The following is a 26,391-nucleotide window of genomic DNA, read 5'->3' as shown; positions in this document are numbered from 1 at the left end:
AGATAAAGGTAGAAAACATAGTTTAGTGCTGTAAGAGGGCAAATGTAGATGATCAGATGATCAGGTGTGTGCCTATGGACTAAGTATTAATCCAGGCTAGACAAGGGCAGCAAGACATCCACGGATGCAGAAGATTTCTCTCAAAGCAGGGGGGGTGAGGTTCTGAGCCTCACCTCTGTTGATCCCCAAATTCTCACCTGATGGCCCCCCTGCGACTGTGCCTGTCTTAGGTTGTTCCTCCCTTGAGGAATCTTACCCGTCTCTGGCTAACCAGTCATCTTCCGGGGCCATACAGGGAAATGTAAAGTTGGTAAGTGAGAGAGAAGCCATATTGTTTGCAAAGGTTAGCTTTTTACTAAAAATGAATACATTTTAAGTGGCATTCATCTATAACCCAAGTATTTCACCACCGCTCCCCCTCTTCCCCACTTTTCATTGTATAGAAAACTATACTAGGCATTATAGGGGATGCTAAAATGAATTAAAATCATAAACCCTGCATTCAGTCATAAACTTTGCAGCCATGTAGAGTTATAAGTGTAGGAGAATACAGCAAGGAGACATGTATTTCTTGACATAAAGAGAGGCTAAAGTAATTCATGAGTCCATGCAAACTGACATAAGAATTGAGATTCTTTTTGACTTCTGTAATTTTGAGTCATAAAGTATCAGTAATTATGCAAGCACAGCAAGCATAAACCAACATGGTCTTGGCAAATTGAAACACAGTCACCCTACAAGAGACTGAAGTCTCTTTAGTTTTACTTCAGCTTTTATTGTGGAGATTTTAGTACCATCTATATTTACTAAGATAATTATATAATGTAAACTCAAGGATCTATCATCCAACTTAACAATTATCAACATATGGCCAATATTGTCTTATGTATACCCACCTAAATCCCCAACCCTTTGAAAGCAAATCCGTACATTCTTAATTCATGAATCACTTTCTCACCATTCATTTATTTCTCTCTCCCCCCTTTCTCACCCAATCCCACCACCATCCCCACCCTTCTTTTCATTTTCACTTTCAGCACTGCGGCTCTGAAGGTCCAGCTCTGCCAGGACACAGATGCATAATGATCAGCTCTACACAATGACCAGCTCAGGAGCCAGACCAGCGGTGCCTCACACTCTTTTTCTCTGGACGGCTCCACAATGACAGCTCCATAATGGTGGCTGGTGAGGACGAGGTGTCCAAGAGAGTTGTTCTCCTGTTGTTTTGGGCTGCAGTATCTCTGCCCTCTTCTGGTCTCTTCCAGACTGCACCCTTGCAACACCTCAGGTCCCCAGAAGTGGTGATCCCTTTGAAGGTGACTGGCAGGGGCAAAGGGGCAAAGACTCCAGGCTGGCTCTCCTACAGCCTTCAGTTTGGGGGCCAGAGACACATTGTTCACATGAAGGTCAAGAAGCTCTTGGTTTCCAGACACCTCCCAGTATTCTCCTACACAGACCAGAGTGCCCTCGAGGAGGATCGGCCTTTTGTTCCTGATGACTGCCACTATCATGGTTATGTGGCAGGGGTCCCCAAGTCCCTGGTTGCCCTCAGTACCTGTTCTGGAGGTTTTCGAGGAATGCTACAGATAAATGACCTTGCTTATGAGATCACGCCCATCAGGCACTCTACCACATTTGAACACCTGGTTTACAAGATAAACACTAATGAGACACAATTCCCACCTATGAGATGTGGCTTAACAGAGAAGGAAACAGCATTCCAACAGCTGGAATTTGAAGAGGCTAAGAGATCAACTCTGAAACAAAATTCTACTTATACCTGGCGGACCCACTCATTGTTTCTGGAGCTGGTTGTGGTGGTAGATCACAATTTCCTAATTTACTCCCAAAGCAATTTCTCAGTGGTGGAGGAGAATGTATTACTTGTTGTCAACATTGTGGATTCCATTTATCAGCAGCTGGATACTTATGTGATTTTGATTGGGATTGAGATCTGGAATCATGGAAATGTTATTCCAATGATAAGCATAGAACAGGTTCTGAAGGACTTCTCTCAGTGGAAACAAATCAGTCTTTCCCAGCTACAGTATGATGCTGCCCATATTTTCATTAAAAATTCACTTTTAAGTGTACTTGGTATAGCCTATGTTGCAGGAATATGTCATCCTCCTATTGACTGTGGAGTTAATAATTTTCAAGGAGACCCTTGGTCCCTTTTTGCCCTCACTGTGGCCCATGAGTTAGGACACACTTTGGGTATGCGGCACGATGAAGAATTCTGTTTGTGTGGGCAAAGTGGTTGCATCATGAATGCTATCAGAGTGCCAGCAGAGAGATTCACCAATTGCAGTTATGCAGATTTCACAAAGACCACTTTAAACCAGGGATCGTGTCTGCACAATCTTCCAAGTCCAGGGGAAGTCTTTATGCCGAAGCGCTGTGGAAATGGTGTGGTTGAAGGGGAAGAGGAATGTGACTGTGGACCAGTAAAGCAGTGTGAACGAGACCCCTGCTGTCTGTTGAACCGCACTCTGAGGCCTGGGGCTGCTTGTGCTTTTGGGCTTTGCTGCGAAGACTGCAAGTTTATGCCCTCAGGGGAACTCTGCAGACATCAGGCCAATGAATGTGACCTTCCAGAGTGGTGCAATGGGACATCCCATCAGTGTCCAGAGGATGTGTATGTGCAGGATGGGATTCCCTGTAGTGACAGTGCCTACTGCTATCAAAAGAGATGTAATAAACATGATGAACAGTGCAGGGATATTTTTGGTGAAGGTGCAAGGAGTGCATCTCAGAGTTGCTATGAAGAAATAAACTCTCAGGGAAGCCGTTTTGGCCACTGTGGTATAAACGGCATGACATACCTAAAATGTAATGCCTCAAATATCTTCTGTGGAAGAGTTCAGTGTGAAAATGTGAAACACATCCCCCACCTTAGTGATCACTCTGTTTTGCAGCGCACTCACATCAATGGTGTCACCTGCTGGAGTATTGACTATCATTTAGGGATGGGCATACCTGATGTTGGTGAAGTGAAAGACGGCACTATGTGTGGTCCAAAAAAGATCTGCATACATAAGAAGTGTGTCAGTCTGCCTCTCTTGTCACAAGTCTGCCTGCCTGAAACCTGCAACATGAAGGGGATTTGCAATAATAAACATCACTGCCATTGCAACTATGGGTGGTCCCCACCCTACTGCCTGCACAGAGGCTATGGAGGTAGTGTTGAGAGCGGCCCAGCACCTGCCAGTAGAGTTTTCTTGCCACTAGTTGTTAGTCTTAGTGTGTCTGTTTTACTGTCCACTGCTATATTTATTTCCCTTCGAAAACATTTTGGACCCAAGGAGACTCAGGCTCACTCTTCAGGTTAAGAAAATGCCTCTAATTTAATATGCTATGCATTATCAAGTTTCAGACTCTTCGCAGTAGAAATGTTACTACATGCCTGAAACTGGGTACATTGTCTAACAGTTTACAGAAAAACGCAGAGAACTTTCCTACTGTCAGCATCAAGAAACTTTGCCATCAAGCAAAAGTAGTTCTTAACATCTTCCTACAAACTGTTCATTGTTGGAAGCACCAAATAAAGCTCTATTTCCCCCTGAGTTAGTCCGCTTTGTATTTCTTTTTTTTTTTTTGAGAGGGCATCTCTCATATTTATTGATCAAATGGTTGTTAACAACAATAAAATTCAGTATAGGGGGGTCAATGCTCAATGTACAATCATTAATCCATCTCAAGCCTAATTCTCGTCAGTCTCCAATCTTCTGAAGCATAACGAACAAGTTCTTACATGGTGAACGAATTCTTACATAGTGAATAAATTCTTACATGGTGAACAGTACAAGGGCATTCATCACAGAAACTTTCGGTTTTGATCACGCATTATGACCTATAAACAATCAGGTCAAATATGAATATTCGTTTGATTTTTGTACTTGATTTATATGTTGATCCCACATTTCTCCCTTTATTATTATTATTATTATTTTTTTTTTTTAATAAAATGCTGAAGTGGTAGGTAGATGCAAGATAAAGGTAGAAAACGTAGTTTAGTGCTGTAAGAGGGCAAATGTAGATGATCAGATGATCAGGTGTATGCCTATGGACTAAGTATTAATCCAGGCTAGACAAGGGCAGCAAAACATCCACGGATGCAGAAGATTTCTCTCAAAGCAGGGCGGGTGAGGTTCTGAGCCTCACCTCTGTTGATCCCCAAATTCTCACCTGATGGCCCCCCTGCGACTGTGCCTGTCTTAGGTTGTTCCTCCCTTGAGGAATCTTACCCGTCTCTGGCTAACCAGTCATCTTCCGGGGCCATACAGGGACATGTAAAGTTGGTAAGTGAGAGAGAAGCCATATGGTTTGAAAAGGTTAGCTTTTCACTTCTTTGCAGATTTATGCCCTGTGGCTTCTATGACCAGCACTTGTCTTGAGGTATCTTTACCACCTGGAGGAATTATGATACTCGGTAAATTCGATATGAGGCACGAATTCTATTTAAGGGTTGTAATTAGGAAGAAAGAAGAAAAGCTACAGATGTAGCATATGGAAGGAAACATGGGAGGATTGATTATTTCTTTGACATATCTTCTTGTAGAGTACCTTAAGTATGTATAGGTTTTAAACTACTAACTAATTTGCACACACATATTAACATAATAGGAATACGGTGACATAAACAAAGCAAATCTATAATTACCATCCATCTCCAGTGAAGCCAAGAAAACCATTTAGGCACCCTAGGCATTTGTGAAAATTTGTCTATGATATGATGGATATTGTTCAACTGTACTTGAACAGTCTGAGAGAAATCAGACAAATTAAAGCAGCCCATTTCTGGGATCTGTTCACATCCCATATGTTCTTTTAACCGTAGATAGTCTATAGTCATAAGATTTTGGAGTGCTACACCTTGCACCCCTCCCAACTCCTGGTTGAGTTCCAACAGTACAGATCCGGTCAAATTCGTTGTCTCACTGTATGCACATGCCAGCCTAGACATCTCCCTCCTCATTCCTATGGCAAGTCCAGGAGAAGGTGGGCTGGATGCAGCCACAACCGCAGTATCGTCTGGATCCCTGTGGAGGCTTTTTGATGGTCATCCCCCGGCACAAGTCCTCCAGAGAGTGCTGATGCCGGAAGCTCCTCCTCATATTGTATCTTAGTTCATTTTCTGGGTATCCAAGCTAGGCCTTGATCTTCTGCATAGAAACAAACAGACCCTTTGCCCACACTATGACATGCCCTCTATACCATTGTGCAGAACTCATTGGACGTCAGCACACAGTAACTGCTTTTTTTTTTTTTTTTATTAAGAGAAAGGAATATTATCAGAAAAGAGTACCTCCATAGCTGATCATCTGACACCCTTTAAGTGATCAACATTAAGGATATTTAAAGCATGCGTTGATCTTTGATTTACCAATAGTTTTATCCTATCAAGGAGTAATCCCCCTTTTCTTTCTTTCTTTCTTTCTTTTTTTGTTTAATTTTTAATCTATACTTACATGAAGAATACTATGTTTACTATGCTCTCCCCTATATCAGGTCCCCCCTAACAACCACATTACGGTTACTGTCCATCAGCTTAGCAAAATGTTGTAGAGTCACTACTTGTCCTCTCTGTGTTGTGCAGCCCACCCTCCCCTTTCTCCCTCCCCCCCATGCTTGCTAATCTTAATACCCCCCTTCTTCTTCCCCACCCTTATCCCTCCCTGCCCACCCATCCTCCCCAGTTCCTTTCCCTTTGGTACCTGTTAGTCCATTTTTGGGTTCTGTAATTCCGCTGCTGTTTTGTTCCTTCAGTTTTTCCTTTGTTCCTATACTCCTCAGATGAGTGAAATCATTTGGTATTTCTCTTTCTCCGCTTGGCTTATTTCACTGAGCATAATACTCTCCAGCTCCATCCATGTTGCTGCAAATGGTTGGATTTTTCCACTCCTTATGGCTGAGTAGTATTCCATTGTGTATATGTACCACATCTTCTTTATCCACTCATCTACCGATGGACATTTAGGTTGCTTCCAATTCTTGGCTATTGTAAATAGTGCTGCGATAAACATAGGGGTGCATCTGTCTTTCTCAAACTTGACTGCTGCGTTCTTAGGGTAAATTCCTAGGAGTGGAATTCCTGGGTCAAATGGTAGGTCTGTTTTGAGCATTTTGATGAACCTCCATACTGCTTTCCACAATGGTTGAACTAATCTACATTCCCACCAGCAGTGTAGGAGGGTTCCCCTTTCTCCACAGCCTCGCCAACATTTTTGTTTGTCTTTTGGATGGCAGCTATCCTTACTGGTGTGAGGTGATACCTCATTGTAGTTTTAATTTGCATTTCTCTGATAATTAGCGATGTGGAGCATCCTTTCATGTGTCTCCCGGCCATCTGTATTTCTTTTTTAGAGAACTGTCTGTTCAGTTCCCCCGCCCATCCCTTAATTGGGTTATTTGTTTTTTGTTTGTTGAGGCGTGTGAGCTCTTTATATATTCTGGATGTCAAGCCTTTATCGGATGTGTCATTTTCAAATATATTCTCCCATACTGTAGGGTTCCCTTTTGTTCCATTGATGGTGTCCTTCGCTGCACAGAAGCCCCCCAGCTTAATGTAGTCCCACTTGCTCATCCTTGCTGTTATTTTCCTTGCCCGGGCAGATATGCTCAAGAAGAGGTCACTCATGTTTATGTCTAAGAGGTTTTTGCCTATGTTTTTTTCCAAGAGTTTAATGGTTTCATGACTTACATTCAGGTCCCCGATCCACTTTGAGTTTACCTTTGTATATGGGGTTAGACAATGGTCCAGCCCCACTCTCCTACATGTAGCTGTCCAGCCCTGCCAACACCATCTGTCGAAGAGACTGTCACTTTGCCATTGTATGTCCATGGCTCCTTTATCAAATATTAATTGACCATATATGTTTGGGTTAATGTCTGGAGTCTCTAATCCGTTCCACTGGTCCGCGGCTCCGCTCCCGTGCCAGCACCAAACTGTCCCGATCACTATGGCTTTGCAGCAGAGCCCGAAGCTGGGGAGTGAGATCCCCCCTACTTTATTCTTCTTTTTCAGGATTGCTTTGGCTATTCGGGGTCTCCAGTGCCTCCACATGAATTTTTGAATTATTTGTTCCAATTCATTGAAGAATGTTGCTGGTAATTTGAGAGGGATTGCATCAAACCTGTACATTGCTCTGGGCAGGATGGCCATTCTGACGATATTAATTCTTCCTAGCCATGAGCATGGGACGAGTTTCCATTTATCAGTGTCCCCTTCAATCTCTCTTAAGAGTGACTTGTAGCCTTCAGAGTATAAGTCTTTCACTTCTTTGGTTAGGTTTATTCCTAGGTATTTTATTCTTTTTGATGCAATGGTGAATGGAATTGTTTTCCTGATTTCTCCCTCTACCGATTCACTGTCAGTGCACAGGAAAGCCACAGATCTCCGCGTGCTAACTTTGTATCCTGCAACTTTGCTGCACTCCGACACCAGTTCCAGTAGCTTTGGAGTGGAGTCCCCAGGGTTCCCTATGTACAGTATCATATCATCTGCAAACAGTGACAGTTTAACTTCTTCTTTACCAATCTGGATTCCCTGTATTTCCCTGTTCTGTCTGATTGCCGTGGCCAGGACCCCCAGCACCATGTTAAATAACAGTGGGGAGAGTGGGCATCCCTGTCTGGTTCCCGATCTCAGAGGAAATGCTTTCAGCTCTCGCTGTTCAGTACAATGCTGGCTGTGGGTTTATCATACATGGCCTCCATTATGCTGAGGTACGTGCCCTCTATTCCCATTTTGCTGAGTTTTATCATGAATGGATGTTGAATTTTGTCAAATGCTTTTTCAGCATCTATGGAGATGATCATGTGGTTTTTGTCTTTCTTTTTGTTGATGTGGTGGATGATGTTGATGGATTTTCGAATGTTGTACCATCCTTGCATCCCTGGGATGAATCCCACTTGGTCATGGTGTATGATCCTTTTGATATACTGTTGAATTCTGTTTGCTAATATTTTATTGAGTATTTTTGCATCTACATTCATCAGGGACATTGGTCTGTAATTTTCTCTTTTGGTGGGGTCTTTGCCTGGTTTTGGTATTAGGGTGATGTTGGCTTCATAGAATGAGTTTGGGAGCATTCCCTCCTCTTCTATTTTTTGGAACACTTTAAGGAGAATGGGTATTATGTCTTCTCTGTGTGTCTGATAAAATTCTGAGGTAACTCTGTCTGGCCCTGGGGTTTTGTTCTTGGGTAGTTTTTTGATTATCGTTTCAATTCCCTTGCTAGTAATTGGTTTGTTTAACTTTTGTGTTTCTTCCTTGGTCAGTCTTGGGAGGTTGTATTTTTCTAGGAAGTTGTCCATTTCTTCTAGGTTTTCCAGCTTGTTGGCATATAGGTTTTCATAGTAGTCTTTAATAATTCTTTGTATTTCTGTGGAGTCCGTCGTGATTTTTCCATTCTAATTTCTGATTATGTTGATTTGTGTTGACTCTCTTTTTCTCCCAATATGTTGGGCTAGAGGCTTATCTATTCTGTTTATTCTCTCAAAGAACCAGCTCTTGGTTTCGTTGATTTTTGCTATTGCTTTATTCTTCTCAATTTTGTTTATGTCTTCTCTGATCTTTACCATGTCCCTCCTTCTGCCGACTCCAGGCCTCATTTGTTCTTCTTTTTCCAGTTTTGATAATTGTGATGTTAGACTATTCATTTGGGACTGTTCTTCCTTCTTCAAGCGTGCCTGGATTGCTATACACCCTCCTCCCAAGACTGCTTTCGCTGCGTCCCACAGAAGCTGGGGCTCAGCGTTGTTGTTGTCATTTGTTTCTATATATTCCTTGATCTCTATTTTGATTTGTTCATTGATCCATTGATTATTTAGTAGCATGTTGTTAAGCCTCCATGTGTCTGTGAGCCCCTTTGTCTTCTTTGTAGAATTTATTTCTACTTTTATACCTTTGTGGTCTGAAAAATTGGTTGGTAGAATTTCAATATTTTGGAGTTTACTGAGGCTCTTTTTGTGAGCTAGCATGTGGTCTATTCTGGAGAATGTTCCATGTGCACTTGAGAAGAAAGTATATCCTGTTGCTTTTGGATGTAGAGTTCTATAGATGTCTATTAGGTCCATCTGTTCTAGGGTGTTTTTCAGTGCCTCTGTGTCCTTACTTATTTTCTGCCCGGTGGATCTATCCTTTGGGGTGAGTGGTGTGTTGAAGTCTCCTAAAATGAATGCATTGCAGTCTATTTCCCTCTTTAGTTCTGTTAGTATTTGCTACACATATGCTGGTGCTCCTGTATTGGGTGCATATATATTTAGAATGGTTATATCCTCTTGTTGGACTGAGCCCTTTATCATTATGTAGTGTCCTTCTTTATCTCTTGTTACTTTCCTTGTTTTGAAGTCTATTTTGTCTGATATTAGTACTGCAACCCCTGCTTTCTTCTCACTGTTGTTTGCCTGAAATATGTTTTTCCATCCCTTGACTTTTAGTCTATGCTTATCTTTGGGTTTAAGGTGAGTTTCTTGTAAGCAGCATATAGATGGGTCTTGCTTTTTTATCCATTCTATTACTCTGTGTCTTTTGATTGGTGCATTAAGTCCATTTACATTTAGGGTGACTATTGAGAGATATGTACCCATTGCCATTGCAGGCCCCAGATTCGTGGCCACCAAAGGTTCAAAGTTAGCCCCCCTAGTATCTTACTGCCTAACTTAGCTCGCTTATTGAGCTGTTATATACACTGTCTGGAGATTCTTTTCTTCTCTCCCTTCTTATTCCTCCTCCTCCATTCTTCATACGTTGTGTGTTTTGTTCTGTGCTCTTTTTAGGGGTGCTCCCATTTAGAGCAGTCCCTGTACGATGCCCTGTAGAGGTGGTTTGTGGGATGCAAATTCCCTCAGCTTTTGCTTGTCCGGGAACTGTCCAATCCCACCATCATATTCAAATGATAGTCGTGCTGGACACAGTATCCTTGGTTCAAGGCCCTTCTGTTTCATTGCATTAAGTATATCATGTCATTCTCTTGTGGCCTGTAGTGTTTCTGTCGAGAAGTCTGATGTTAGCCTGATGGGTTTTCCTTTATAGGTGACCTTTTTCTCTCTAGCTGCCTTTAAAACTCTTTCCTTGTCCTTGATCCTTGCCATTTTAATTACTATGTGTCTTGATGTTGTTCTCCTTGGATCCTTTCTGTTGGGGGTTCTGTGTAATTCCATGGTCTGTTCGATTATTTCCTCCCCCAGTTTGGGGAAGTTTTCAGCAATTATTTCTTCAAAGACACTTTCTATCCCTTTTCCTCTTTCTTCTTCTTCTGGTATCCCTATAATATGAATATTATTCCTTTTGGCTTGGTCACATAGTTCTCTTAGTGTTGTTTCATTCTTGGAGATCCTTTTATCTCTCTCTATGTCAGCTTCTATACGTTCCTGTTCTCTGGCTTCTATTCCTTCAATGGCCTCTTGCATCTTATCCATTCTGCTTATAAACCCTTCCAGGGATTGTTTCACTTCTGTGATCTCCTTCCTGACATCTGTGATCTCCCTCCGGACTTCATCCCACTGCTCTTGCATTTTTCTCTGCATCTCATCCCATTGCTCTTGCATTTTTCTCTGCCTCTCTGTCAGCATGTTCATGATTTTTATTTTGAATTCTTTTTCAGAAGGACTGGTTAGGTCTGTCTCCTTCTCAGGTGTTGTCTCTGTGATCTTTGTCTGCCTGTAGTTTTGTCTTTTCATGGTGATAGAGATAGTGTGCAGAGCTGGTACAAGTGACTGCTGGAAGAGTCACTTGTTGGTTTGTGGCCTTCCTCACCTGGGAGAATAGCGACCTCTTGGCTTGTGCTGGGCAGCTGTGTGCAGACAGGGCTTCTGCTTCCTGCCCGGTTGCTATGGGGTTTATCTCCGCTGTTGCTGTGGGCGTGGCCTGGCTGGGGTTGCTCCTCCAAAATGGTGGAGCCCCGTTGGAGGGGGAGCAGCCAGGAGACTATTTATCTCCGTAAGGGGCCTCTGTGCTCCCTGCTGCCCAGGGGGTTAGAGTGCCCAGAGAATCCCAGATTCCCTGCCTCTGATCTAAGTGACCTGTCCTGCCCCTTTAAGACTTCCAAAAAGCACTCTCCAAACCAAAACAACAACAGCAACAATGAGAGAGGGAACAGAAAAAAAAAAAAAAGGAAAAAACACGTGAATTTTTTTTTTGTCCTCAGGCGCCGGTCCCAGGCACCCGCTCACTGGTCCTGCTGCCCTGACTCCCTAGCACCAGGGTCCCTGTCCCTTCAAGGCTTCCAAAAAGCACCCACCCACTCGTCCCTCGGGGAAAAACACGCGATATTCTTTGTCCTCAGGTGCCAGTCCCAGGCACCTGCTCACCAGTCCCGCCTCCCTGCCTCCCTAGCACCAGGGTCCCTGTCCCTTTAAGGCTTCCAAAAAGCACTCGCCAAAAAGAGAAAAAAAAAGGGGAAAAACGCGCAATTTCCTCCATCCTCAGGTGCCGGGCTCAGGTACCCGCTCACTGGTCCCACAGGGAAAAACGCGGGATATTCTTTGTCCTCAGGCGCCGGTCCCAGGCACCCTCTCACCAGTCCCGCCGCCCTGCCTCCCTAGCACCAGGGTCCCTGTCCCTTTAAGGCTTCCAAAAAGCACTCGCCTAAAAGAGGAAAAAAAGGGAAAAATGTGCGATTTCCTCCGTCCTCAAGTGCCGGTCTCAGGCACCCGCCCCCCGGTCCCGCAGGGAAAAATGCGGAATATTCTTTGTCCTCAGGAGCTGGTCCCAGGCACCCGCTCACCAGTCCCGCCGCCCTGCCTCCCTAGCACCGGGGTCCCTGTCCCTTTAAGGCTTCCAAAAAGCACTCGCCAAAAAGAGAAAAAAAAAGGGGGAAAATGCGCGATTTCCTCCGTCCTCAAGTGCCGGTCCCAGGCACCCGCTCACCTGTCCCGCCACCCTGCCTCCCTAGCAACGGGGTCCCTGTCCCTTTAAGGCTTCCAAAAAGCACTCGCCAAAAAAAAAAAAAAAAAACCGCTCCGGTTTCTTTTCACCTGCCGGGAGCCGGGGGGAGGGGCGCTCGGGTCCTGCCGGGCCGGGGCTTGTATCTTACCCCCTTCACAAGGCACTGGGTTCTTGCAGGTGTGGATGTGGTCTGGATGTTGTCCTGTGTCCTGTGGTCTCTATTTTAGGAAGATTTTTCTTTGTTATATTTTCATAGCTCTATGTGTTTTTGGGAGGAGATTTCCACTGCTCTACTCATGCCGCCATCTTGGCTCCGCACCCCCGCTTTGTATTTCTTGAGCACAAATATGATTTGTGGGAAAGGAAGGAGAGAGACATCTGAGAATCCAGACTCCATTTACCCCCAAAAAAACTTCTCAAAGGTGCACAAGATGTATTTCCAGTTGTCAACGTAGTAGATCCCATTTATCAGCACTTGAGTACTTAGCTGTTTTGGACTGGAATTAGGATTTGGAATTGGAGAGATGTTTTCCTAATGATAAGTATAGAAAAAGCAAAGACTACAAGTTCATGCCCTCAGGGGAACTCTGTAGACTTAAGGTCAATGAACGTGACCTTCCAGAGTGGTGCAACGGGACATCCCTTCAGTGCCCAGAAGATGTCTATGTGCAGAAGGGATTCCCTGTAGTGAGAATGCCTATTGCTTTCAAGAGATGTAAAAATTTGGGAAAATTACTTAAATTTTCTAACATTCTGCTCTAAAAGCTAAAAAGGATGATGATAATGCTTGTCCCACCCAACCTCTTGGGATTATTCAGTAACTAAATAGGTCTCAATAGCAAGCTTAACATATCCAGTAAACTATGTTATTAAACAGATGTGGGGTTAGCCAAGCTTTGTTGTTCCAATTACAGAGCACAGGCAGAGTAGATTTCACAGAATTAAGGGTCTAGGATTTTCAGAATGGTAAATGAGCATCAGCTTCACTATAAAGATACCAGCTGCATTTGCCTCTAAAAAAGAGAGTCAGCCTGTCCTTTGAAACTTTGAAGCAAGGCATTGATTTCTCTCTACCTACGAAAGTCCTAAGTGGCATCATCTTCTAACAGAAGGCTGTTTGGTCTACGTGAAAATCTGTTGTTTAGCGTAGACACCTTCATGAATGATCTTAGCTAAATCTTCTGGAGAACTTGCAGCTTCTGCCTCAGTGCCTGCTGCTTTACCTGTTATAAAGATAGCTTCTTCCTTTACACCTCATGAACCAACCTCTGCTAGCTTCAAACTTTTCTTCTGCAGCTTCCTCACAGAATTGAAGAAGTACGGCCTTGCTCTTAATTAGGCTTTGGCTTAAGGGAATGTTGTGGCTGGTTTGGTCTTCATCAAGACCCTAAAACTTCTCCACATCAGAATAAGGTCGTTTTCTTTCTCATCATTCATGTGTTCACTGGACAGCACTTTTAATTTCCTTCAAGATCTCTTGCTAAGCATTTAAAACTTGGCTAACTGGTATAAGAGGCCTAGCTTTTGGCCTATTTCAGCTTTTGTCATACCTTCCTCACTTAGCTTAATCATTTCCAGCTTTTGATTTAAAGTGAGAGGCATGCAACTCTTCCTTTCACTTGAACACTTAGAGGCCTTTGTAGGGTTATTAAATATGCTAATTGTAATATTGTTGTGTCTCAGGAAATAGGGAGACCCTAGGACAGGGAGTGAGATTGGGGAACCGCCAGTCAGTGGAGGAGTCACAACACTCACATTAATCAAGTTCCCTGTCTTATATAGGAACAGATCGTGGTGTCCCAAAACAATTACAATAGTAATACTAATGGTCATTGATCACAAATCACCATAACAAATGTAGTAATTTAAAAGGTTGAAATACTGTGATAATTACTAAAATGTGACACAGAAACACTAAGTGAGAAATTGTTATTGGGAAAATGGTGTCAACTGACTTGCTCAAGGCAGGTTTGCAACAAACCCTCAATTTGTAAGAAACAGTACCTGCAAAGGGTGATAAAGTGAAGTGCAATAAAATGAGGTAAGGCTGTAAATCCTAAATCTTGCTTCAAAGCTATGTTAGTTTTAATTCTTCTCTTCTCTGTTACAATATACCTTAAAATAATTTGATCATCCTGACTCTCCTCAGAACATCACATTGGTCCTCTATATCAATATTATCACATTAATCAAACCTAGCAAGTAGGCAATGCCAAGTATTGTGAATGCACGTCAGAGCATGAGAGAAAACTTCTGCAAATATTTAGGGGCCTACCACAATGAGGACAGTTTAGGGATACAACAGTCTGGGGCATGCTAAAACATTCCTTTCAAACTGAAGGACAACTAAATGCAACTTACATCTCCTACCACTGATAAGCACAGTGCCTCACCGGATAAGTCACACTGGCTCCAGGCCTTCTCCTGTTCCGCTTCCTTCTCTTCTTTCTTAACCTCTTTCTTTTTTTTCTATTTGGATTTCTGCATTAATTTTAAAATAAATCAGTGAACTTTCAACTAAAAATTTCTAGTAATTTAAGAAATTCATTGAAATTTTCCAAAAACTTTTGAATATATACAAAAACCAAAAGTGTATTATTATGAATCCTATACACTTACCAGCCACATTCAACATGTTATCAAAACTGTACCATTTCTGCTTTGTTTATCCCAATTTTGCTGTGGAAATATCTGTAGAACAAATACTAAATTTTATGCAATTATACTCCTTGAGTATGCCTAGAATGGGTTGTTACATTTTAAGTGAAGTGATACTGTATTAAATAGCACATCATTTGAAAGCAGAATGGGAGAATTTAATGATATACACCTCAGATCAACAACTAAGAACTAAGAAAAAGAAAAAAAAGAGGTGAAAGTGGGAAGCCAATAGAGAAGACAAAATTCAAAGAAACAGCCATTCCAAAAGAAAATACATAAATAAAGAAATGTTATGATGATATTTTGGATTAAACAAAATGGTGGCATGAGAAGTGAGGCATAAACCCCCACCCAAAACCATACAGAACATGAAATTACAGCAAATACAACTAATCCTGAAAGAGCAATGAGAAAGAAGACTACACCAGATAGCCTATATCTAGGAAAAAGAAAAGACCTCATGGAAAAGAGTAAAGTAGCAAAGTCTTCATCCAGCAGGACTCAAACCCTCTGCCCACCCCAGCTCACCAGCGGGAGGAAGAGAAAGGGAACATGGAGGGAGTAGAAGCCCAGGACTGCTAAATACCCTCCCCTGAAGACCTACTTCAAGAGCTCAAAACCACATTACATAGTGCTCCAGAGATTAGAAGGGTTGGAAAGCAAAGACAGGTGGAATACTCAGAGAGACTGAGATTCCAGCACTTGTGGAGAACAGATACCAAACACTGGCCACTCTGGGACAAAAGAAAGGTGGGTGCTTTGAAGGGCTCAACAACAGTGAGAGGGCTGCTAAAGGAGCAAGGACAAGACAGAACTTCCTGCTCAGGAGAAAGGACAGGCAGACAAAATTGTCCCATCACACTCAGCCCACCAGGTTGGGACCTTTCAGGAGCTTCAGGTGCTCCATCTCACTGGATGGCAACACAAAGCCAAGGTCCATGCCCCAGCAAAACGCAGCCTCATGCACCTTCCTCCTGGCTGGCACTGGTTCACAAACCTGCTGCATCTGCCATCACTCCAGGCCAGGAGGAGGATGATACCACCTAAAGTAGCTAGAAGGATATAGCATAGAGGCTCCTCCCAGTGCACTCAGACTGCTGGCTCTGGCAGTGGAGGCAGGAACTGGCGCTGCATGCCTGTGAACGCTACCATGGGCTGGGCAGCTCCGGAGAGTAGAGCTTCTGGGCACTAGAGGGTGCTGCCGACACAAAGTTATTATGTCATAGTAATTGTAAAAAACATGAAACAACAAAAGAACCTGGTACAAACCAAAATCCCACAAACACCAGAGAGAGGGCTAAGTGAAACTGAAATCACCAATCTTCCTGATAAAGATTTCAAAATAAAAATCATAAATATACTCATGGAGCTACAGAAAAATATTCAAGATCTCAGGGAGGAATTCAAGAAAGAGAAACTTTGAAAAATACAATATCTGAAATGAAACATACAATAGATGTAAAAGCAGATTAAATGAGTTAGAGGAGATGGTAAAAGAAAAAAATTAGAGAACAGGAAAACAAAGAAGCTGAGGCACAGAGAGAAAAAAGGATCTCTAGGAATAAAAGAATATTAAGAACTGTGTGACCAATTCAAACAGAACAATTTCACATTATAGGGATACCAGAGAAGAAGAGAGAGAAAAAGGGATAGAAAGTGTCTTTGAGGAGGTAATTGCTGAAAACTTCCCCAATCTGGGGAAGGAAATAGTCTCCCAGGCCATGGAGGTCCACAGATCTCCCAACACAAGGGACCCAAGGAAAACAAGACCAAGACATTTAATAATTAAAGTGGCAAAATTAAGGACAAGGACAGAATATTAAAAGCAGTCAGAGAGACAAGAAATATCACCTACAAAGGAAAACCCATCAGGCTATCAACAGACTTCTCAGCAGAAACCTTACAGGCCAGAATGGAGTGGCATGGTATATTTAATGCAATGAAGCAGAAGGGCCTCGAACCAAGAATACTCTACCCAGAAAGACTATCATTTAAATTTGAAGGAGGGATTAGACAATTTCCAGATAACCGAAAGTTGAGGGAATTTACCCCCCTACTACAAACCACCTCTACAGTGTATTTTCAAGGGACTGTTATAGCTGGAACTGCTCCAAAGGCTAAATAGCTGTCACCAGAGAAAATAAAGGAACAGTAAAAGAAGTAGACCAATTAATTACTAGCAAATGCAAAATTAAATCAACTACCCCCAAAGTCAGTCAAGGGAAACACAAAAATGACAGAATATGACACCTAATATGTAAAGAGTGGAGGAGGAAGAAAAACAAAGGAGAGAAAAAAAGAATTTTCAGATTGTGTTTGTTATAGCATAATAGAAGAGTTAAGTTAGACTGTTAGATAGTAAAGAAGCTGCCCTTCAATCTTTGGTAACCACAAATCCAAAGCCTACTATGGCAAAAAGTACATACCTATTGATAATCACCCTAAATATAAATGGTCTGGATGCACTAAACAAAAGACATAGAGTCACTGAATAGATAAAAAAAAGCAAGCCCCATCTACATGCTGCCTCCAAGAGACTCACTTCAAACCCAAAGACATACACAGACTAAAAGTGAAGGGATGGAAAAGATATTTAATGCAAATAATGAGGAGAAAAAAGTAGAGGAGTTGCAATAATTGTGGCAGACAAAATAGACTTCAAAACAAAGAAAGTCACAAGAGACAAAGAAGGACATTACATAATAATAAAGGGGTCCATTCAGCAAGAAGATATAACCATTACAAATATCTATGCACCCGACATAGGAGCACCTTATTATATGAAACAAATACTAACAGAATTAAAGAGGGAAATAGAATGCAATACATTCATTTCAGGAGACATCAACAAACCACTCACTCCAAAGGACAGATCAAACAGACAGAAATAACTAAGGAGAGAGGTACTGAACAACACATTAGAACAGATGGACCTAACAGACATCTACAGAACACACCACCCAAAAGCCCAAGGATACACATTCTTCTCAAGTGCACATGGAACATTTTCAAGGATAACATACTAGGCCACAAAAGGAGCCTCAGTAAATTTAGGAGGATTGAAATTGTACCAAACAGCATCTCAGACAACAAAGGTATAAAAACTAGAAATAAATTATGCAAAGAAAACAAAAAAGCCCACAAACACAAGGAGGCTTAACAACATGCTCCTAAATAATCAATAGGTTAGTGACCAAATAAAAACAGAAGTCAAACAATATATGGAGACAAATGAAAACAACTCAATACCCCAACTTCTGTGGGATGCAGTGAAGACAGTTCTAACATGAAAGTATATAGCAACCCAGTCTTACCTCAAGAAACAAGAAAAATCCCAAATGAACAGTCTAAACTTATGATTAATGAAACTAGAAAAAGAAGAACAAGTGAAGCCCAAAGTTAGTAGAAGGAGGGACATAATAAAGATCATAGCATAAATAAATAAAATTTAGAAGGACAAAACAATAGAAGGAATCAATGAAACCAGTAGTTGGTTCTTTGAGAAAATAAACAAAATAAAGCCCTACCCAGACTTACCAAGAAAAAAAAAGATGGTGTACACACATAAACAGAATCATAGATGAGAAAGGAAAAATCACCTGGACACAACAGAAATGCAAAGAATCATTAGAGAATACTATGAAAAATTATATGCCAACAAATTGGAAAACCTAGAAGAAATGGAAAACTTTCTAGAAAAATACAACCTTCCTAGAATGACCCAGGAAGAAACAGAAAACCTGAACAAACCAATTACCAGCAATGAAATCAAATTGGTAATAAAAAACTACCTATGAACAAAACCCTTGACCCAGATGAGTTCATTGCTAAATTTTATCACAAATTTAAAGAAGAGCTAATACCCATTCTCCTTAATGTTCTCCAAAAAGTAGAAGAGGAGGGAATACTTCTAAACTCATTCTATGAGGCCAGGATCACTCTAATACCAAAAGGAGGCAAAGACACCACAAAAAAGAAAATTACAGACCAATATCCTGGATGAACATAGATGTAAAAATACTTAACAAAATATTAGCAAACCAAATTCAAAAACACATCGAAAAGGTCATCCACCATGATGAAGTAGGACTATTCCAGGGAGGCAAGAATGGTACAATATTTGAAAATTAATCAACATCATACACCACACCACAACAACAAAGAGGAGGACAAAAACCACATGATCATCTTCATAGATGCTGAAAAAGCATGTGACAAAATTCAACATCCATTCATGGTAAAAACTCCCAACAAAATGGGTATGAAGGGAACATACCTCAACATAACAAAGGCCATAAATGACAAATCCACAGGCAGTATCACATTTAACAGTGAAAGATGAGAGCTTTTCCTTTAAGATCAGGAACAAGACAATGATGCCCACTCTTACCATTTTTTTTGTTATCATTGATCTATAATTACATGAAGAACATTATGTTTACTAGGGACCCCTTTACCAAAGTCCCCTCCACAAACCCCATTACAGTCACTGTCCATCAGCGTAGTAAGATGCTGTAAAATCACTACTTGTCTTCTCTGTGTTGCACAGCCCTCCCCACCTCCCAAATTATACATGCTAATCATAAAACCCCCTTTCTTCTTCCCTGCCCTTATCCCTCCCTTCCATCCCAGTCTCCCCAGTCCCTTTCCCTTTGGTAACTATTAGTCCTTTCTCGGGTTCTGTGATTCTACTGCTGTTTTGTTCCTTCAGTTTTTCTTTGTTCTTATATTCTACAAATGAGTGAAATCATTTGGTACTTGTTTTTCTCCACCTGGCTTATTTCACTGAGCATAATACCTTCTAGCTCCATCCATGTTGTTGCAAATGGTAGGATATATTTTCTTCTTATGGATGAATAATATTCCATTGTGTATATGTACCACATTTTCTTTATCGATTCATCTACTGATGGACACTTAGGTTGCTGCCATTTCTTGACTATTGTAAACAGTGCTGTGATAAACATAGGGGTGCATCTGTCTTTTCAAACTGGGCTGCTGTATTCTTAGGGTAAATTCCTAGAAGTGGAATTCCTGGGTCAATGGTACTTCTACTTTGAGCTTTTTCAGGAACTTCCATACTGCTTTCCACAATGGTTGAACTAAGTTACATTCCCACCAGCAGTGTAGGAGGGTTCCCTCTTCTCCACAACCTTGCCAACATTTGTTTGTCTTTTTGATGATGGCGATCCTTACTGGTGTGAGGTGATATCTCGTGATTTTTAATTTGCATTTCTCTTATGACTAGCTATGTGGAGCATCTTTTCATGTGTCTGTTGGCCATCTGAATTTCTTCTTTGGAGAACTGTCTGTTCAGGTCCTCTGCCCATTTTTTCATTGGATTATTTGCTTTTTGTTTGTTGAAGTGTGTGAACTCCTTATATATTTTGAATGTCAACCCTTTATCGGATCTGTCATTTATGAATATATTCTCCCATACTGTATGATAACTTTCTGTTCTACTGATGGTGTCTTTTGCTGTACAGCTTTTCAGCTTGATATAGTCCCACTTGTTCATTTTTGCTTTTGTTTCCCTTGCCCGGGGAGATATGTTCATGAAGAAGTTGCTCATGTTTATGTCCAAGAGATTTTTGCCTATGTTTTTTTTCTAAGAGTTTTATGGTTTCATGACTTACATTCAGGTCTTTGATCCATTTTGAATTTACTTTTGTGTATGGGGTTACACAGTGATCCAGTTTCATTCTCTTACATGGAGCTGTCCAGTTTTGCCAACACCAGCTGTTGAAGAGGCTGTCATTTCCCCATTGTATGTCCATGGCTACTTTATCATATATTAATTGACCATATATGTTTGGGTTGATGTCTGGAGACTTTATTCTGCACCACTGGTCTGTGAGTCTGTTCTTATGCCAGTACCAAATTGTCTTGAATACTGTGGCTTTGTAGTAGAGCTTGAAGTTGGGGAGCGAGATCGTCCCCATTTTATTCCTCCTTCTCAGGATTGCTTTGGCTATTTGGGGTCTTCGGTGGTTCCATATGAATTTTTGAACTATTTGTTCCAGTTCATTGAAGAGTGCTGTAGGTAATTTGGTAGGGATTGCATTGAATCTGTAGATTGCTTTGGGCAGGATGGCCATTTTGATGATATTAATTCTTCCTAACCAAGAGCATGGAATGAGTTTCCATTTGTTAGTGTCCTCTTTAATTTCTCTTAGGAGTGTCTTCTAGTTTTCAGGGTATAGGTCTTTCACTTCCTTGGTTAGGTTTAATCCTAGGTATTTTATTCTTTTTGATGCAGTTCTGAAATGAATTGTTTTCCTGGTTTCACTTTCTATTAGTTCATTGTTAATGTATAGGAAAGACACAGATTTCTGTGTGTTAATTTTGTATCCTGCAACTTTGCTGAATTCTGATATTAGTTCTAGTAGTTTTGGAGTGGACTCTTTAGGGTTTTTTATGTACAATATCATGTCATCTGCAAATAGTGACAGTTTAACTTCTTCTTTATCAATCTGGATTCCTTGTATTTCTTTGTTTTGTCTGATTGCCGTGGCTAGGATTTCCACTACTATGTTAAATAACAGTGGGGGAGAGTGGGCATCCCTGTCTTGTTCCCAATATCAGAGGAAAAGCTTTCAGCTTCTGTTCAGTATGATGGTGGCTGTGGGTTTATCATAAATGGCCTTTATTTTGTTGAGGTACTTGCCCTATACCCATTTTGTTGAGAGTTTTTATAATGAATGGATGAATTTTGTCGAATGCTTTCTCAGCATCTAAGGAGATGATCATGTGATTTTTGTCCTTTTTGTTGATGTGGTGGATGATGTTGATGGATTTTCGAATGTTATGCCATCCTTGCATCACTGAGATCAATCCCACTTGGTCATGGTGTATGATCCACTTGATGTATTTTTGAATTCAGTTGGCTAATATTTTGTTGAGTATTTTTGCATTTATGTTCATCAGGGATATTGGTCTGCAGTTTTCTTTTTTGGTGGGGTCTTTGCCTGGTTTTGGTATTAGGGTGGTGCTGGCTTCATAGAATGAGTTTGGGAGTATTCCCAACTCTTCTATTTTTTGGAAAACTTTAAGGAGAATGGGTATTATGCCTTCTCTATATGTCTGATAAAATTCCAAGGTAAATCCATCTGGCCCGAGGGTTTTGCTCTTGGGTAGTTTTTTGATTACCGCTTCAATTTTGTTGCTGGTAATTGGTCTGTTTAGATTTTCTGTTTCTTCCTTGGTCAGTCTTGGGAGGTTGTATTTTTCTAGGAAGTTGTCCATTTCTTCTAGGTTTTCCAGCTTGTTAGTGTAAAGGTTTTCATAGTATTCCTTAATAATTCTTTGCATTTCTGTGGGGTCTGTCATGATTTTTCCTTTCTCATTTCTGATTCTGTTGATGTGTGTAGATTCTTTTTCTCTTAATGCGTCTGGCCAGAGGCTTATCTATTTTGTTTACTTTCTAAAAGAACCAGCTCTCGGTTTCATTGATTTTTTCTACTGTTTTATTCTTTTCTATTTTATTTATTTCTTCTCTGATCTTTATTATGTCCCTCCTTCTACTGATTTTAGTCCTCACTTGTTCTTTTTCCAGTTTTGATAATTGTGACTTCAGACTATTCATTTGGAATTGTTCTTCCTTCTTTAAATATGTCTGGATTGTCTTAAGACTACTTTTGCTGAATCCCACAGAAGTTGGGGCTTTGTGTTGTTGTTGTCATTTGTTTCCATATATTGCTTGATCTCTATTTTAATTTGGTCGTTGATCCATTACTTAGGAGCACGTTGTTAAGCCTCCATGTGTTTGTGAGCCTTTTTGCTTTCTTGGTACAATTTATTTCTAGTTTTATACCTTTGTGTTCTGAGAAGTTGGTTGGTAGAATTTCAATCTTTTTGAATTTAGTGATGCTCTTTTTGTGGCATAGTATGTGGTCTATTCTGGAGAATGTTCCATGTGCACTGCAGAAGAATGTATATCCTGCTGCTTTTGGGTGCAGAGTTCTATAGATGTTTATTAGGTCCATCTATTCTACTGTGTTGTTCAGTGCCTCTGTGTCCTTACTTATTTTCTGTCTGGTGGATCTGTCCTTTGGAGTCAGTGGTGCGTTGAAGTCTCCTAAATTGAATGCATTGCATTCTATTTCCTCCTTTAGTTCTGTTAGTATTTGTTTCATATATGCTGGTGCTCCTGTATTGGGTGATATATTTATAATGGTTATATTCTCTTGTTGGACTGAGCCCTTTATCATTATGTAGTGTCCTTCTTTATCTCTTATTACTTTCTCTGTTTTGAAGTCTATTTTGTCTGTTACTAGTACTGCAATACCTGCTTTTTTTCTCCTTGCTGTTTGCATGAAATATCTTTTTCCATCCCTTGACTTTTAATCTGTGCATGTCTTTGGGTTTGAGGTGAGTCTCTTGTAAGCAGCATATAGATGGTTCTTGCTTTTTTATCCATTCTATTACTCTGTGTCTTTTTCATTGGTGCATTCAGTCCATTTACATTTAGGGTGATTATTGAAAGATATGTACTTACTGCCATTCCAGGCTTTAGATTTGTGGTTACCAAAGGTTCAAGGTTAGCTTCTTTACTATCTTACTGTCTAACTTAGATCACTTATTGAGCTATTATAAACACAGGCTGATGGTTATTTCTCTCCCTTCTTATTCCTCCTCCTCCATTCTTTAAATGTTAGGTGTTTTATTCTGTGTTCTTTTGTGTTTCCTTTGATTGCTTTTGGGGGTGGTTGATTTTATTTTTTGCCTTTATTATTTGGTTGGTCTGCTTTCTTTGCTGTGATTGTATTTTCTCTGGTGACATCTATTTAGTCTTAGGAGTGCTTCCATCTGGAGCAGTCCCTCTAGAATACCCTGTAGAGATGGTTTGTGTGAGACAAATTCCCTCAACTTCTGTTTGTCTGGGAATTGTTTTATCCCTCCTTCATATTTAAATGATAATCATGCTGGATACAGTATTCTTGTTTCAAGACCCTTCTGTTTCATTGCATTAAATGTGTCATGCCACTCTCTTCTGGCCTGTAAGGTTTCTGTTGAGACATCTAATAACCTGATCCTACAAATGGATTTTCCTTTGTAGGTGATATTTTTTCTCTCTCTCTGGCTTCCTTAAATATTCTGTCTTTGTCTTTGATCTTTCCCATTTTAATTATATCTGTCTTTGTCTTGTCCTCCTTGGGTCCCTTGTGTTGGCAGATGTGTGGGCTTCCATGATCTGAGAAACTATTTCCTTCCACAGCTTGGGGAAGTTTTCAGCAATTATTTCTTCAAAGACACTTTCTATCCCTTTTTCTCTCTTCTTCTTCTAGTACCCCTATTGTGCAAATATTGTTCCATTTGGACTGGTCATACAGTTCTCTTAATATTCTTTCATTCCTAGAGATCCTTTTATTTCTTTGTGCCTCAGCTTCTCTATATTCCTGTTCTCTGATTTCTATTCCACTAAGTCTCTTGCACCTCATCCAGTCTGTTCTTAGGTCCTTCCATTGATTGTTTCATTTCTGTTATCTCCCTCCAGACTTAATCCCTAAGCTCTTGCATATTTCTCTGCAGGTACATCAGAATGGTTATGACTTTCATTTTGAATTCTTTTTCAGGAAGATTGCTTATCCCTATCTCACCAGGCCCTCTCTCTGGAGTTTGAGTGATTTTGGACTGGACCAGGTTCTTCTGCCATTTCATTGTGATAAAAGTGATCACTCGCAAGTGAAGCATATGTCAGCTGGGAGAACAAAGTCCCTTCACGCTTGCTGGTCACCTTGCCCTTCTCCACTGCCTGTGCCAGTTATCCGCACACAGGGAGCATTCTCTGGGTTAGTCCCCTAAGACTCCATGAGTGGGGCGGCCCTCAGAATGGCCTAGGGCACTGTCAGGGATCACATGCATTCAGTGTGTGTTCCCCTACAAGAATGGCACCCCTTCATGCCTTCCGGACTTTGTGCTGGCTTCTCTGCCTGTCCCGGGCAACTGTGCTCAGGGGGCATCCTCTGGGTCTGGCCCAGTTTGCTGTGCACTGTGAGAAGACTCTGTGTGATTTCTGTGGGTGAAGCTGCTCTCTGGCTGGTCCGCAGCAATGGCGGGTCAGCTGGTTTGCTTGCAGTGCCAGCGGGGGTGGATGAACCACAGGCTTATCACCATGAGGGGTTTCAGTCTGTGTTGCCACCCAGGGGGCTAGGGTACCTGAAGTTCCCTAAGATTCCCACCCTGCTGGGCTGAGTGTGCTAGGACGATTTTGTCCACCTTTAAAACCTTTGTCCCTTTAAGACTTTTAAAGCACCCACTTTTCTTTTGTCCCAGGAGAGCCGGCAATGGGGACCCACTCGCAGTGTCTCGGATTTTACTTTTCCATTTCTCTGATATCCAGTGTGTGTGTGTCTGTGCTCCTGGTGCAGATTACTAGGGCTGGTTATTTAGCAGTCCTGTGCTTCCACTCCCTCCCCACTCTGATTCTTTACCTCTTGCCAGTGAGCTGGGATGGAGGGAGTGCTCAGGTCCCTCCAGGTCACGGCTTTGTATCTTACTCTTTTTGTGGGATGCTGAGTTCTCACATATGTAGGTGTAGCCTAGTTGTTGTACTACACCTTCTGGTCTTTTAGGAATAGTTGTATTTGCTGTATTTTCAAAATACATATGGTTTTTGGAGGAGATTTCTGCCACCCTACTCACACCGCCATCTTGAGCGTCCCTCTTCCCTAATGAGTTCTTTTCCTCACAATTGTTCAACCTGTTCAAGAATTCTTTCTGATCAGAGTCAAGAGCCCTCCCTCCTCTGTCCAGGTTGAGGTTTCACCTAGCCCACAGGGAGAGACCTCCCCAGATGGGACTGCCCGGCAACATATCCACATGCAAAAGAATGAAGTTGGACCCTTGCCTTAACATCATATACAAAATTAATTCATAATGGGACCTAAATACATGTAAGAGGTAAAACTATAAAAATAACTTAGAAGCATAGGGGAAACACTTAATGACTGTGGATTTGGCAATGATTTCTTGGATATGAAAACAAAATCACAGGCATAAGAAAAACTAGATAAACAGACTTCATCAAAATTAAAAACTTTTGTACATCAAAGGACACTATCAACAGAGTGAAAACCCACAGAAGAAAATATTTACAAATCATATCTGATAAAGGATGAATAAACCAGAATAAGTAAAGAAATTCTACAAATTATAACCAAATGTGCAAAGAACTACAATAGTTATCTCTCCAAAGATACACAAATTTTCCCTATTATTTTGAGATTTTAATAAAACATTTTAGATGTATAAAAAATACACATGTGGCCAATAAGCAAATGAAAAGAATCTCAACATCATTAATCATTAGGTTCGATATCATGATGATATGCAAGAAACTTATGCTAAGTCAACTAAGCCAGACAAAGAAAAGTATTTCATTTTTATGAGGTACCTGAAATAGTCAAATTCATAGTGATGTAAAGTACCATGGTGCTTATGAGACACAGGGGAAGGAAAAATGGGAAGTTAATGGGTATAGAGTTTCAGTTTTAGATGAAAAATTTCTGGAGATAGTGATAACAGATGCACAACAATGTGAATGTACTTAATACAACTAGTGGTTAAAAATGGTTAAAGTGTTAAATTATATATATATATATATATACACACACACATATGCATATATATATTTTTTATTATCAAATATACATCACAGTGGTTCAACAGACACCCTCTTTCCCTTCCTCCAACCTGTCCAATCCCCTCCCACTTGATAACTACTAGTCACTTTTCAGTGTCTGAGTCTAATGCTGTTTTTGTTCCTTCTGTTTTGTTTTTTTATTTCACAAATAAATGAAATCATAAAGCATTTGTCTGCCTCTGCTGGCTTATTT

At 41.0% G+C, this 26,391-nt stretch overlaps 1 protein-coding gene across 1 annotated transcript in view; it reads left to right on the top strand.

The window, feature by feature from the left end:
- ADAM21 (ADAM metallopeptidase domain 21) overlaps nucleotides 1-3,909 on the top strand; it is a 51,598-nt gene extending 47,689 nt beyond the window's left edge. The window contains exon 2 of the mRNA XM_037007298.2: nucleotides 1,038-3,909. Coding sequence (XP_036863193.2) covers nucleotides 1,176-3,332 — 2,157 coding nt within the window. The 5' untranslated portion in view covers nucleotides 1,038-1,175 and the 3' untranslated portion in view covers nucleotides 3,333-3,909. The remainder of the gene's footprint in view (nucleotides 1-1,037) is intronic.
- The last annotated feature ends 22,482 nt before the right edge of the window (nucleotides 3,910-26,391 follow it).

The sequence above is a fragment of the Manis javanica genome, chromosome 8 (genome assembly GCF_040802235.1).
Source record: "Manis javanica isolate MJ-LG chromosome 8, MJ_LKY, whole genome shotgun sequence".
Taxonomy (NCBI): domain Eukaryota; kingdom Metazoa; phylum Chordata; class Mammalia; order Pholidota; family Manidae; genus Manis; species Manis javanica.
This window is presented reverse-complemented; position numbering and strand designations above follow the sequence as displayed.